This window comes from Paralichthys olivaceus, chromosome 11, assembly GCF_024713975.1.
Source record: "Paralichthys olivaceus isolate ysfri-2021 chromosome 11, ASM2471397v2, whole genome shotgun sequence".
In the NCBI taxonomy this organism is placed as follows: domain Eukaryota; kingdom Metazoa; phylum Chordata; class Actinopteri; order Pleuronectiformes; family Paralichthyidae; genus Paralichthys; species Paralichthys olivaceus.
This window is the reverse complement of record NC_091103.1, coordinates 12,145,960-12,162,003: the sequence shown is the minus strand read 5'-3', so window position 1 is coordinate 12,162,003 and position 16,044 is coordinate 12,145,960. Positions and strand designations below refer to the sequence as shown.

General features: G+C 40.2%; 1 protein-coding gene across 10 annotated transcripts in view; it reads left to right on the top strand.

Annotated features, from left to right (window-relative positions):
• Nucleotides 1-4,002: 4,002 nt before the first annotated feature.
• LOC109634580 (arf-GAP with Rho-GAP domain, ANK repeat and PH domain-containing protein 1) overlaps nucleotides 4,003-16,044 on the top strand; it is a 44,484-nt gene continuing 32,442 nt past the window's right edge. For 2 of the 10 annotated variants that reach the window (XM_069533977.1, XM_069533969.1), the window contains exons 1-2: nucleotides 4,003-4,168; nucleotides 10,432-11,549. In XM_069533977.1, the coding sequence (XP_069390078.1) occupies nucleotides 10,501-11,549 (1,049 nt within the window). In that variant the 5' untranslated portion in view covers nucleotides 4,003-4,168; nucleotides 10,432-10,500. Of the gene's footprint in view, nucleotides 4,169-4,353; nucleotides 4,583-8,340; nucleotides 8,508-9,926; nucleotides 10,013-10,431; nucleotides 11,550-13,241; nucleotides 13,429-13,638; nucleotides 13,760-16,044 lie in introns of those variants that run through there. The other 8 variants (XM_069533970.1, XM_069533972.1, XM_069533976.1 and 5 more) reach the window with 8 other exon arrangements.

Here is a 16,044-nt window from a genome sequence, read left to right as displayed (position 1 = left end):
ACACCAAACTCTAACCTGCAACACCCCCACCTCACACACTCACACACACACACACACACACACACACACACACACACACATATAAATATACAGATTATACACTCACACGTACTGTCTGCTCCTCTATTTGAGAGATGTATGAATGTATGTAGAGTTTAAAGATTAAATACAGATTCCTACGAAAGTTTTCAAATTTCACTGTTGGTCTGAGTATTTTTTGTTTGTGTGTGTGTGTGTGTGTGTGTGTGTGTGTTTCACATGTGTCTGATGGCAAGTTTGCATGGTTATCATGTTGCTGATGCTAAAATAGGTGGGAAGGTTCATGTACCTGATTAATGGTTGATCTCTCATTCACACAGACAATCGTTGATAATGGGTTACAGTACAAAACCATTGATTTTAAATCAGGGAAAAGGGGACTATGACGTGCAACCTATTGATTGAATAGTTTTAACTCACTAGAAAGTGTGCATGTGTGTTTGTTTGGTTTTAGTTACCCATGCGCTCATGCATGTGTCATATGTGCACATGCAGTGGCCTTGATCAGAATTAGGAATCCCCTAATCTGTTGGCATGGCAACTCTGACATCGACTCAGCACTAAAGAGAGACACAGATGAGGCCGTGCATGTCACAGTGGAAGGGACCTATTGCAATGTGTGCGGCCCATCTTCCATATGTAGAATAAGAGTGAGGGAACACAAATAGTAAATGCAGTATGTTCCCAGCAGCCACAATTTCTGTTTTCCTGTGATGAGTTAATTGGTCTTGCATGACACACACACACTCAGAAACTGCAATGTGGATAGACACTATGACTGAAAGCTGCAACACATTAAATGCAGAGAAGCTGAAGAAAACTGACCAGAAAGCTTTCAGTCTGCCTCAGTAAGAGGAGCATATTTTATCACTGCACATTCAACGTTATGGCTTGAAATGATTTTTCCATGTTCTCCTCTCTGCCTTTTCCCTTCCTCCCCTGCATTTGCACCATCTAATAAAGAATGAATGATGCAGGAAAGTGTATGTGAGAGATACACAAAGGCACGAGGTGTATGCAGGCTCTGGGGCTTCTTCCAGCTGTATTGACCGATTGTCTCTTTGCCTTTGGATATAACCATCAATCCATCCTCAGTGTCTTAATGAGGCTTCACTCTCGGCCATCATCATTTTGTGTGTGTGTGTGTGTGTGTGTGTGTGTGAGTGTGTGTGTGTGTGTGTGTGTGTGTGTCCCAGTGGCATCCCTATATTGCCTCCTACCTGCCCCCGCAGCAGGAGGAGACATGCACCCGGCATGACAGCCAACATCCCTCTGCATGGGTTTTCTGCATGTGTCACACTGCCACCCCCACAGTAACCCGGCCCACCAGGGCTGAAAGCCTGGTGATGACTCATCACCACCCCACCTCCTCCACACTCTCCTCTCCCCTCCCTCCATCTTCTGTGTTCTCCCCCGTCTCTGTTTCTGCCCCTATATTATCTGCTCTTCATCCTCTCCTCGATTTCTCTCCCTGGCTTCGTTCTCTACCCCTCCCTGTTCCAATCTCTTTATCATCATCCATTCTTCATCCACTCCTCTTCCAGGACCTGTCGTCTTCTGTGCTTAATTACTCTTTTCCTTTCCCCTCCATCTTCTCTCTTCCTCTTCCCCACTCTTCCTTTTCCCTTCTCTCCATCTAAACCATTTGTTCTTCCTCATTTGTTCCCCCCCCTGACTCCGTTTTGTCTCCTCAGCAGTCTCTGCCTTGCTCATTTATTGCTCCTTTTGTTTTCTGGGCTATTTCATTGACCTCTCTTAAAACTTTTACTCCTTAATTACACCTTTAATCCCCCCCCCCTTCTCTCAACTATACTTCTTCTTCCCTGTAATTACTTTTAGCTCTGACTCCCTTCCTCCAGCTCCTTTCCCCAAACTAATCTCCGGAGCCCAGTGCCTGATCTTTACTCAGAAGTAAAATGGATAACCGTGCTGCCAAGTCACTATTGGTCATACAAGCTGCCCATTTATTTACAGGACCCCTGACTGCAACATTGAATCATATATATCAAACTTATATGCTTTTTTTCATTCATGTAAACTCCCAAATGGGATATAGTGGTTCATAAATGTTAAAGTCTTCTGGTAAATCATGATTTACAGTATTACTCTGGGGTCATGGCTGGTCTGCATTAAATCCAAGTTGCAGTCTTTCTTTATGATTGCAGCCAAAGATATCTTTAATAATTGAAGGGCCATTTAACACTCTCTTTCTACTATAAATGCGGTTTTCTCTTTAATATTTCGTGCTTTATTATCATGATGCTTTTTGAAATGCATCTACAAGGCCCAATAGGTTGAGGGTGAATGATGCCCTCTTCTGGTTTTAATGGGACCCTACAACTAAGAAATCAGCAGCAGCGGTGCCACATCACTGCCACCTCCACAGATAGCAAAATGATTTATATTCATAGTCACAGTGATGACTAGATTGTTCTCAAGGTTATACTTGTTCACACCACCTGTTGGGCTCATTGACTGGACAGGAAGTCATTCATCAGCTTATATATTCCAGTATCAAGAGTGCAACAACATGGGATTTTCGCCCAATGAGCCTCTTTTCAAATCTTAGAATATATTAGTACAAGTATAATAGTGCATACTGTCAGTAGACATATCATTTTGCACTGCTGGCCCTCTCTTTTTAGAAATTATAGATACATATGTACATATTCTGTATACATATATCATATTTACAGCTTTTGTTGTATCCTCAGGATATGTAAAGGATCTTAAAAATAACTCCACAAAGCAAAACTTTTATTTGAGATTTTTATTTTATATTTTCTTGCCTGCCCCATATACATTACTTGGTTGAGAGATAAAAATAAATATGATAAACTTGACTTGGCTAAAAGAAATTTAAGAAATGTAGCAAAGTGTTTTACATACAATATAGATACAAATAAAAACATGTTACTGTAATAAAATAAAAACAATTCATAAAAAACAACAGATTTTAAGCCACACAAGAACATATTATAATGATTAAAGCTCAGTAGTGCAGGCAAGTCTAGTTAATGGCTGAAGTAAAGAGCAATGTTTAAGTTTTCTTTTAACGACGTTTACTGAACTAGCATCTCTGATACAGTATCTAGCAGCAATCTGTTCTACAACTTTGTGGCCAACTACAATGGACGTCTGTGGCTGAGGGGTAGAGCGGTCCTCCTTCAACCAGAAAGAAGGCAGTTCAATCCCCAATCTTCCCCATCTGCATGCCGAAGTGTCCTTGGGCAAGATGCTGAACCCCGAATTGGCCCTCATAGAACAAAAAAGTGCTGTGTTCTCTCCTCTTGGTTCTCTCTATTGTTTTCTTTGGGAGGCCTCTACAAAGTGCATTGCAGTCATCCAGTCAGCTAGAAATGAAGGCATGAATCAGCTTTACAGCATCTGTCTGATTTATAAATGGCAAAACCTTTTCTATGTTTCTATGGTGGAAAGATTTGTCATGGTCAATAGTCAAAAGCAACACTCGGGAACTGAGGAACTGGAAACTTTGTTTTCACTTACATGATTACTTTAGTGCAGTTTCAAGTGCTGTGATGGGCTCTTAAACTAAGACTGAAAGTCCTTCATGATGTTGTTCTCTTTAAAGGAGTTTATTTGCAGTGGAACGATGCATCAACAGTATCAACATTTCAAGTATGTTACATATTTACAAACCACTTTCTTTAAAAAGTTGGATGGACTTAAAAGTTGCAACAGGCACATCTCATTGAAAACACTTGACATGAGCTGTGAGTGAGTCAGAGGGATCAGTCAGTGGGATAACACGCACTTAAAGGGCATTTACATGAAAACAGTGCAGTCTTTTCCAGGGGTCACATGACGGCCGCACGGAAGCTTTTGCAAATTTGCCGCATCGGGTCAACAGAGTAGATCCGGAGAAATGCTACAAAATAAAACAACAACACCATTCAATGCCCGTGTGTGTACTTTACTTTGAAAGGCCACACCGGAAGTGTCACCTCTCATTGTCTCTACCTCCACACTTGAAGTGCTGGTTTTCAGCCGTGAGAAAAATACTCTCCAGTCCTCGGCGCCTCAGTTGTCGCCTTTAAATTCCGCCCACAAACTAAACCAACAGCGCGTTTCAGTGATCGGACAGTCGTACACCGCGGAGAACAGGAAGGTACGTGAACCGCAAGTCTTTGAAACTTTGTTTCCCCTGTAGAACTGTGGCAGACAGCGTTTAAACACCCAAGTGCCTCACACAGAGATTGCGTTGTCCTGGTTACATCTGTGTTAACTCGGCCGTGAGCTGGACGGAATAACGGTAGTTAGCTTACCCAACAAGAACAGGAAAACAAGAACGAGAACACACTTTAACCTGCCCAATCCACTTCTGCTTTTTAAAGTCCACTCAAGAGGACGAAGTATTTCCTCGGTGAGTGTGAACTTGCCGGAGGGGTTTTCTCTCCCTCTCTCCGGGGCTGTTGTTTATCCCCAGTGGAATTCATTCGTTTTGAAGCTGTTTCGCACGGATGGATCTGGATCTGGGTCTGGGTCTGGATCTGGATCTGATCTGACCATTGAATCAAGTCGTGTGAGTAACCATGGGGTCATCCAGCTGTTCCCCCACAACATCGCCTGGTCAGCAGGTGGTAACAGGTGGAATTCCAGGTCTGATGGAGGCTTCTTTACTTTAGTTCTCCTTCAGCCTTACACGACCTCACCCACACGACATATGTACTGAGTACATTTATAGATACGTGTGATCAGTAGTGAAACTGTGAAATTATAAAGATCGCTATCAGTGGAAACTGTTGTATTTTTTCCTTCTACATGTGCAATTATTCTTTTGTAATACTCATGTATTCTTTGTGGTGTACGGAGGAAGACTCTTTGCCTGGGGCTTAAAAAGCCTTAACATAGACCAGAATCTGATGTAGGATCATCTAGATTTATAAACTGGGGGCCGTAAAGGGGCCACATTCATGCAGAACTCCTGATTCAGTAAGGTGCCCATTTAAGTACCTACCTTGTTACTGTTACCTCTATAGCTTTGAGCAAAGCCACATTTACCAACTTGTCTTATATTCTAAAAAAAAACCCGACTACTGACAAAACCATGGGGCTTCAGCAGCCAATATGACTTTAGCTAGTCAAAACATACAACTGTGCAGCATGGTTACTAAAACAAAAATAGTTTTATCACTGCTGTATTAGAGAATTTAAGCAAGGCATGTGACTTACAAAGGTTATCATGATATAAACAAATAGAAATGCATTTAGAGCAATGATCAAACAATGCATGTGCCTTTTTAAAAAGCTTTGCCATTCACATAAAACATGAGAATGGCAGTCAGTAGAGCGCATACCTCTGTCAAGGTCCAACAATCCCATTAAATTCAATCAAGCCGCACCCAATTGCACACACGGATATCTGCCTGCTTTTATCACCATGATCCAATATTTTCAAGGAAATGAGTGAAAATGTAAAAAAACAATCTTGCAACGATAAAGAGAGTAATTAAATATTCCTGGATCTTTTTCCAGAACCACCCCAAAGTTTTATGAGCTCTCTCTTGGCCCATGTCCCATCCTTCCACATAGTTTCATGGAAATCTGTACAGCACAGAATTAGTGAAGTACCTTTCCTTTTTGTGTCTGTATAAAAGTTAATATATCCTTAGTTTACCCCATTGACGTTCATAATCTTAATTTCAATGGATTTTACTTTTTTACTTTTACAGAGGATGCACATTGCACTTTTCAAGCTACAGCTCAGTGAGCTCACGGCTTTGTCTGTCTCTTTTCTTTATCCTCCTTCCATCTCTTCTGTCTGTCTCCCTTTCTTTGTCTCCCTCTCTATTGTCTCACACACTCACATGATTACTTGCCACTGAATCACTCTGTAATGAGGTGGGAGAGAGGACATATGGAGCAGGATGAAGGTTGTGCAAGAAGTGAGTAACAGGAGGCTGTGACTAAGATTAAGACTTGTTAAGCAGAGGTTCTAAATTCTGCTTTAAGATCATACATCCTCGCGGAGAAAACGCTGTGTAGTGCTGTGTTATTCACTGACAGTTTTTAGGATTATTTGTAATCTTGTTTTATAGTTTCAGTATCTGAGGTGAGAGTTGGCTCGAACATTTGTTGATATACTGAAAGACAAAATATCAGGAGCCCCAGAACTTCATGACATATCGATGATAACAAGAAGCAATTGACTCTCTGTAAATGTGGTAGTTTATGGCGTATTGCTTTGGGAAACATCCTTCTGAGAAATGTTGAACCCCAGAGAGTCAGAGGCATGCACGTTTGAGTGAGTTTGTGTTTGTGTGGACACACATTGGCTTGTTCACATTGTGTGAATGTGTTTCATTACTGGCAGGACTGAGTCACTACTCAGTCCTAAAATTGAGAGTGGACTGAAAGCAGCAGTGTGTTGGGGGGTGGGTATGAGTCATGACCTCACGACCTCTGTGTGTGTGTGCACTGGTACTTCAATCGGTGTGAGGACCAGTTTCAGGCTTTATGGAGTGAGGACATTTTGGAAAGTGGGGGCATTTTGGTTGGTCCTCACAACCTCAAATGACGGTTTGTGGGTTCAGACGTGATTTCAGGGTTCAGGTCAGTAGGGTTGATTACAGTCCCAGCACGTCGATGCTGCACGCTCCTATGTGATCCCCAAATGTAAGGTACACAGAGAGGACATGTATAGAGACACACAGGGCTGATGCTATTTTCATGTACATGCCATTGTGTGCAATGTATTTCTTGTTATGTTTGCCTTCATTTCTTCTTGAAAGCTGAAAGAGCTCTGATGATTTTTTTCCCTTTCTTTAAAAGCATCAGTTTCATTTTCATATCCCCTGCCTGTTGCTTAGAGTAAGCCAATGACTGCTGAGGGTTTGAAATGTCCGGAAATGACAGCTGACAAGTCCAAATGACAATTCTTGACCTGTCTTGAAAGTAATGAAGAGTTATTTAAAACCTAACCAGTTAATGAAGTGTTTTACAAATACCAGTGAAAGTTTGTGAGACACATCCTTTTAATTGTTTTTGCATTATCTGAGAAGTCACCTATAGACTGCATTTAAAGATGGATTACATGTCAGCTTACATCTCACCATCTTATTTTAATTTGTTATTTGATTCTGTACAGGGTGAAACATCATGATTGATAGCTGAGACTCACTTATTATTGGTCTGGCACCTGTATTGGTGGGACTTTGTTACTGCAGCCTCACCCAATTATTACAAATGCACAGACTCTGACTCCAAATCACGTAAAAGCGTGAAAGAGTTGCCCCCGTGTCCAGGATATTTTATCTTAACTTTTTACAATGGTAGGAAGTAGAGACACATTGTCCATTTTTACATACAGTGTTTGTCAAAACTGAGTATTCTAACCTGACATTGGCTGCACTGATCATTGTAAAAGAGAGAAAATTGAACATGGCAAAATAAAAAGGGGATATGATGCCTTAAAAACAATTTCTATAGCACCCTGATCTTTTACTCTCAAACAAACACACACAAACACAAGCATATATATTATTAGGTGCGCACTTGTTTTAGAGTGTGTGTGACCAGTCTTGAACGGTGAACCCCCACCTAGTGTTTCCTTCTTGTCTGTGTGTGTATGTTTGTGTGTGTACGTACGTGTGCACGTGTGTACTTGCCTGGGCTACAGAACGACCCATTGTGCAGGCAGCACAGAGACCCTGTTATTGGCAGTTTTCTGTGGGAGGAGTGGGAGGGAGGGACGGACAGAGAAAGAGAGAGTGGAGATGAATTTCTACCACTTCTGTTTCTTAGTGCCACACGTACACACACACACACACACACACACACACACACACACACACACACACACACACACACACACACACACACACACACACACACACACACATACAGATTTAACTAGCTGGTCTCAGGATGTTTGACCAAGCACAAATTGTATTTTTAGCCTCAGCACTTTGGACCAGAAAAGCCCTTAATCAGCCCTTGTGTGTGAGTGGATATGTGAGTTTAGGTATTAGTTTAGGTATTAGTGATGTTGTGGAGACCTTAATCTGTTTGCAGAACACCATAAATCACTAATTACCGCAAAATGTCATAGTGAAGACAAGTTTTAAGGTTAAGTTTAGATCAACGTAAGAGTTAGGCAAGTACTAATTATGGCAAAGGTTAGAATAATGTTAGTTAGTGTGTGTGTGTGTGTGTGTGTGTGTGTGTGTGTGTGTGTGCGTGCATGTGTAACCAGACAGACTGTAATTCATCAGTATAAGTCTGTTTCTTAGTTCCTCATTTCAAAAATAGGAAATAGGAAATGCTGCTAGCTTTTGATCAGAGCATTTGAGCAACTTCACACTATGAATGCCTCAGTGGCTCTTTTTCAGGAAATGTTTGACAGGAAATACACTCATTTTAACACATTCACATACTGGTTAATAGTATTTCTTGGTCAGGACATTTGGGCTTATTCTGTGCTCCCTCATTTCCAGACAACGAAAACGGTAACTACTGTCAATATTTTCTTTTTTGCATGGGCCGCTGCTTGTCAGGTAGTTTATGTTCATGTGTGCATGTTCTGTGTATGAAACTAAGCCTGTCAGTTACAGTTTTTTGTATTATAACTAAATAAAATTACAAAAAAAGTTATTTTACGGTGATCCTGTATTAAATTTCATGTTAATGACAATAAAGATGACTTCTATCCTATTTACAAAAGGAAGGTCCCCTTAAGACAGTGTAAGCATACAATATAATCCTGCTTACAAACAAACAAACAAACAAACAAATTCAAACAAATCTTTGGCAGAGTTAATTGCGTAATTGCAGTCAAAACAGTCCAGCTACTGTACCTGGTGATACTTGATTTCCATGGCAAAAATTCTTACTGTTAGCATAGGAGTCCTCCTGTCATGTAATTAATTATAATAGTGAACCTGGTATAGAGCTGATTTTTAAAGAAATTTCAAACACATCTACATGTACTATATTTCAAATTTTTGTTTTGGCACTGACCATAATGAATGGAAGTCAATGCAGTGTGCTAACAAAGATAGCTTTGCAAACTGATTAGTGTGTGTGTGTGTTTAGGAAACACTGTATTTATGGCTGGGAAAGCAGCAGCTCAAGGCAGAGAGATAAAACACAGTGAATGCAGTAGGCGTTTAAATATTGATTTGACAGCAGCAAATTGCTTGGAGGTACAGTATTGTCTAAAGTTATTGAAATGTCAAAATTCATTTATGTGATCGCTTCAGTTTATTCATCACAGCTGTCCTCACTGAGCTGTTGCTTACTGTCAGGCAGAATTGCGTCATGTGAAGGCTCGGAGCTGGTGCTCTCTGCTATTTGTGAATTAAAGCCTAGGATAAAGTGACATGTGAAAACTTGAAAAGGAAATCCAGAGACTTGGACAGTTTGAACGCAATCATTATACATTTTTCATGTCCTAAGACATGCTGGATTTGAAAAATAAAACCTAGAGTGGATGGTATGTTAAGAGAGGATTGATGGAAAGGGTGGGTAGGCTTCGTGTGACGCTGACATTGAATCAGCTTATGCAGCATTCAAGTGTATGGTAGAGAGAAATGGGTGCCAATACGTGTTGTGTCAATGACACTTCCTCCAATGGTTGGTGTGGTTGTGCTAAATTCAAGTGCAGATTTTGTGATGGCTGCTCAGAAGAAATGCTCGAAGTAAAGAAATTGTAAACATTTTTTGGATTCATATATGTCCAGCCCTAGATGTGCATGTTTTCTGAATACACAATCCATAGTTAAAGCTTTGTATAGACACTAAAATGAGCTATTGAAAATGACAGGGCTCATCAAAATGACTAAACTGTGCTGGGATCTTACTGTCAAGACATTAACTTCCTCTTTTACTTCTCTTCTCACAAACACTGTTGTTTGTCTGTAAATTAGCAGGATAACGCAAGAACTATTGGAAGGATTAACATGAAACTTGGTGGACTGATGCGTTGGATCAGGAAAGAACCCCTTCAATTTTGGTAGGGATCCAATGAAATGGGCACATCCAGGAATTTTGTGTCAATTGTGTCATGTGTTTCCCACATGATTCATGCAATGTTGGTTGTGGGGGTGCATGTGCATGCACAGGGATGATGTTTCACACGCAACCTGCACAGACTATAGAGTGGAAGACAGGTTCTTGCCTGAGAAAGAGAACTACATTGCAATCCACTTACGGGTAAGCGCCCAGCTGCCACTGAAACTAGGATGTGTCTGCATGGAAGGTAAAAAAACGTTATGGGCGATAGCATAAGCATATAGAAAATAGTGCTGAGTTCACACTGTTAGTGCTTTTTTCTTTTTTTAGTTGTTCCTCTTGAAAACCTGTCTGAGAGTGTATGCATCACTTTTAACTTTTAACACTCTTAATGTTGATGTGTTTTTCTCTCTCTCACAGGTTGTGTAAACCATGATCTAAAGCTTTAAAGTCTGCATTTTCTCCGCCGACGTGGACCAGCCCTCACGCATGCCTCACTCACACACATCTATCATGTCTCAGTCTGAGTGTTGTTCAGATGTATGGGACTGGTTATGTGTACTTCGTCTGGAGCAATACTCTGAGGCATTTCATAATGCTGGGCTGGCAACAGTGCGGCAATGTCGCAACCTCACACCAGATCAGCTGGAGCGGATAGGCATCACCCTGCCGGGTCACCGGAGACGCATTCTGGCTAGCTTGAACAAAACACATGGTAATCGAGACACGCAATCTGACACACACGGTCAGCCTCTAATGTCTGAGAGGGATCAGCGATCTGAGGAAACAAGACATCCGAAAGTGTTACACAGAAAGACACCTGTACCTCTACCCGTGGAGGAAAAATCTATCCAAACAGAGAAAGGAGATGGAGAGACATTGAAACCTACTCCCAGAGAAAGAGAGAAACCAGTCCCTAAGGAGAGACAAGTGTCCAGAATGAAAGAGGAAAATGAAGAAGGAGGAGAGAAGAAGTCGGTTCCTGAGCAAAGACAAACAGCACCTAGACAAAGCAAAGAAGAAGAGGGGGACAGAGGGCTAGATGGAGAGAGGGAGAAACCTGTTCCTAAAGAGAGGACTAAATTTCGCTCTAGTGCTCCAGTGGACTGCCCCCATGGCCCCCGTGTCTCTCCTACTTCTGACACCCCTTTACCCCCTGTCCCTCCACGAAGCACCCCCAACTGCCCTCCACAGCGCTTTACGTCTGCCCTGTGCCCCTCACCTCCTGCTCAAACCCCTGTCTCCCCTAAACTAGACAGACATGATGTTAAAGCTCCAGCTGCACCGAGCGTTCCCGATTGTTCAACCCCCACCAGAACCCCTACCCATACTTCTTCACCAACACGGCCACAGACATTAGCCATTCAGCCAGCTGCCCAACATCTGGATGGAGGACGAAAAAGGTCATCTGTTTCTCCCATTGCTTCTCCCAGCCACAACAGAAATGTTCCTCCTCTCCCTCCAAAAGTGGGGGGAGCACCTAAAGGGCCTCCACCAATCCCGCAGAGGTGTCTTGCACAGTCTCCCAGAGCTCACAGGTAAGACTTTCAGTGAACTTATTACACATACAATGTTTTACTCATGGAGCTTTCAACATCAATACCAGCAAGAGCAGAGTGAAGGGGTGTGCAGCTCCTTTCCTATTTTTGTGCATTCAAAAATACTTTTCTTTCCTCTCACATTGATTTTATCCATCATTTTCAAATTATTTTTGGTGATGTTAGTCCCCTTCTTTCATGGTTTAAATTAGCCCGAACCTGTGCCTGTGTGCTCCCAAAGGTTGAGGGTTTTCACCTCTGCTCTGTGTAACTCTTAATAATATATTTTTATTTGAGGGTAGTTTATCAAATCAGAATGAAAAAGAGTAATGTAATTGATTGTCAGTTGTGTGTTTTAGAATTTGAATTGAGAAATATTCAGGAATCTCACCTTTGTTCCATTTCAGAGGATAGTGCTGCCCTCTATTGGACAAGATTGTAAAATGCATCACTTTTCAAATTTAAGTTAAAATTGTTTTTAATAATACAACTTTATCTCTATTGAACTTATACGAACAAGTTTACAAAGGGCTTTAGAAAATAAAATTACACAGAACAAAGCAAGACAAAAAAAGGAAGATAACTTAAAAGAAAAGCATTATACCAGTTAAAAATCCAGTATTCAAAATATTTCCAATAAAAATATGTGCAAGCAACGATTTAAAAACACTTAAGGTGCTGTTAATTGGTACTGATGTCAAACGCCTGGTCACTCTTACATAGTTACTTGCCCTGACTAGCCCTAACTATACTACCAAGTGTTGGTTAGAAGTTCTTAGAAACAGATATTGTTATTGACACTTCCTGAAATCAAAATTACATTGATACTGAAAAAGTGAAACACATGGACTGGTTGAGTGGACCTAAAACTCAGTGGCCTAGTTGAAAACACAAATATGTGAAGAAGTTAGTAAGGCTGTATGAAGTTTGTGTTGTAGTTGCATATGTCTGACCACTTGAGGGTGTGAACTGTTCATGTATGTATAGTTTTATGTGTGTTTAGTTTTAGCCTATTCTTAAAGGTCCAGTGTGTAAGATTTATGTGAAAGGCATCTATTGGCAGAAATTTAATGTAGAATAATCCTCGTGATGTTTTTACTAGTTTGTTTCATCTAAATTGTATGAATTGTAGTTTTCTTTACCCAAGAAAAGGCCCTTTATATTTAAATACTTTATATTTACATGAAGGGGACCCTCTCTATGGAGGCCGCCATGTTTTTGACATTAGTTCAGAATGGACAAACTAAACACCTTTTGAGTTTTTATGACAACTGAAGCTACCACAGGTTCTCTTTCATGTTTGGAAGGAGAGGGTGAGGTGAGGGGTGTTCAGCTGCAACATGCAACTTCAACACTAGATATCACAAAATTCTACACACTGTACCTTTGTAACTATTGTGTACACACATTGAATATGTTTCACTGCAGCATTGGGTTTGCCAGCCTTGCTTCAGGCTTTTTGACTTCTGTTATGAGTAACATGAGCATGCTCTGTGCCGCTTCTTTTTTTTTTTTTTTTTTCAAAAAGAGAAACTGGGTGTAGAAAGAAGGGAAGTTACAATGGAGAAGAACACAGAGTGGTTTAAAAAGCCTCCTCCTCATTAGCATCTTTGATATAGCAGAAAAAAGAGACTAAGAGATAAAAAAAAAAGTGATTTATTTTCAGGAACAACCTTCAGATTATATGTGAACAGCAAATAATCACATTCACTTGTTGCTCTGGTGTTTCCTCGTCAGTGCACTCTTTGCCTCCTCCCATTTCTAGGTTAACCTGTCATTTCCTCCTACTTTTTTTTCCTTCTCCCCTCTCTTCTGCGATGTGTGTTTGTGATTGTTGTAACATCACTGAAGCGGACTCCTTTTAAATATGTCGAGACAGGTAAGGCTGGTATCTACAAGTATCTACCACCCTCTACAAGTCTCTTCTCTGACTCTACTTGTTTTTTAGAAGGTGCTCAACCTCCTTCTCTCTTCACTCTGTTCTCTCTGTGTCAATGTTTCAAAAAAGGAAGCTTGCTTCACTGCAGTGATCATGTTTTCTGCTGTTGTGATGTGCTGCACTATTTTGATTTTACTATTATCTGTTAGGTGCTGTCAGTGAGACTTGTATCATGTTTACATGAGTTTATTTTACTTTTATCAGAGTAAGTGTAAGTTAGCTCTGTCCTAGGGCTGTACACGTCGGAGAACTGACACTGGTACTGACATTGGTGAGTTACTTGACTGTCTGTGAAGATAAAGTAAAATAAGATTTAGGTAAGGCATCCTTGGTGTGATTAATTGTCATTGAGGTCTTAACTGCTTTTTACTTTATTATTATCATTCCTTATTGTCAATTACATACTGACTCTTTCTATAGACAGTGTGGACTAAATTGGGCTTGCTCTGAAGTCACAAACTGCACTGTTGCAAGATGTGCCCCTCGTGCATTAACACCATTGCTCAAGGGGTAGCTGTTCTCGGTTGATCTTGGGGTAAAATGACTAATTTCCCAGAATTCTTACGTACACGTTGAGTGTGGGGGAGAAAGGAATAGTCATTGTTTCTTCAGTCTATGCTATCATCTGTAAGCTAGCAGAGAGCAAGTTATATATAGCAGGCCACTAGCTCTCTTCCTCTGAGAAGGAGGAACTGTATCAATAGGTTAGCTTCCTGTCTTTGTGGGTCTTCTGTATCCCTGTATTTTTAATGTATTTTTAAACAGAACTAAGTAATAACTTGGAATATTTATAGCTGTAAATTAAAGTTTAGAAGTCATTTAAGTCTACATTAGTCTACATCAGTCATCAAGTCATTTCATGTGGTGGAACATTTGAAATGTTTTGTTTGAATGCTGCTTTAAAGCCAGCATGTCAAATCTGAGCAATCTACAACCTGCTATCTTTAACAATAACAACACTATCAGGTTATTGAAGTTATAAAGTGAAGTACTTTAACCTCAATGCTCTGCCATTGTGAGAACTTTCACATACACGTCTTAAAGGTCCAGTGTGTAAGAAATTGAATGTAGAATAATCCTTATGATGTTTTCACCAAGTTGTTTCATCATAATTGTATGCATTGTAGTTTTCTTTACCCTAGAAAAGGCCATTTATATTTAAATACTCAAGTATTTACATTGAGGGGGTCCACTCTACGGAGGCTGCCATGTTTTTTACATTAGTCCAGACTGGCCAAACTAAACACCTATTGAGTTTTTATGACAACTGAAGCTACCACAGGTTCTTTTTCATGTTTTGAAGGAGAGGATGAGGTGAGGGGTGTTCAGCTGCAACATGCAACTTCAACACTAGATATCACAAAATTCTACACACTGAACCTTTAATGTTCCACTCTGAATTATCATTCAATTATATTCTCAACTGAAAGAATATTTTTTCTACTACTATTGGACTCAAGGTTGGAGCATATAATAACTACAAAAAGTAAGGATTTGTGTGGACACAGTGTCACATTGTGTCAAGCTTAAAATACTGTTTCGCAGTGTTTTGTTACTGATATCTTACGTTTTTTATTCAAAATGTTCACGGTTGAAATGAGAGGGAAATATACAGATGGAGTAATAAAGAGGAACTTTCTCAATCCTGAATGGACAGAAACCCTGCATGTTTGCTCACTCTTGACGTTCCCTGTCATCACACAAAACCACAATAATTAGTGTTGTTTTTTAGGGAGTTTTTTGCATGGCCAGATTTATGATGTTTCTTGGCTTGTCTGTTTGTCCATCTTTCTCATTCTGATGAATTCCATATCTCAGGAGCACTTCAGAGGAATTCCTTCAATTTTACCACAAACATTTACTTGGATTCAAAGGTGAACTAATTTCATTTTGTTTCTCAAAAATCGAGGTCACTGTGACCTCACAAAACCCATTATTGGAATATCTTAAGAAAACCTAAGGTAATACCTTAAAATGTGTCACAAACATTTACTTGGATTTAAAAATGAACTGATTACATTTTGTTCATCATAGATCAAGGACAAAACTTGTTTTTTAAACATAGCTCAATAATAAATGTGCTACATTTTATGACACATTTTCAGAGAAATGTGTGATTTAATAAAATGATGACATGATGACAATTTCTATCCCAAAGGTCAACTTCAACTTTTCTGGCTATTTTTAACACCATAACCCAGAAACGGGGGAAGGGGACTGTGGGACATTGTGACCATATTTCCTGTAGCTCGTCTGGTTGACGGAGGTATACAACCACAAGGCATTAAATCTAAAGCCATTTAAGGAGAGAATGAGTGGACTGAGCTGAAGTAATGTCTGCTGCATCAATTTGTTATTCTCTTCTAAGGATAGGGGTAATGATCCTATGTGAGTGTGTTGCATTGAGGAAGACATGATCGTGCAGCAGTTTTGATTCATTGTTCCAGTTCAGAGGTGATGTGGAAGAGTTTCCATGCATAATGAAGTAGTGAAAAAGAGTCAGTGCTCTGGGTTTACTGTCTTCAGATTCTTAAACTGTTGCACTCCTCGGTCAGT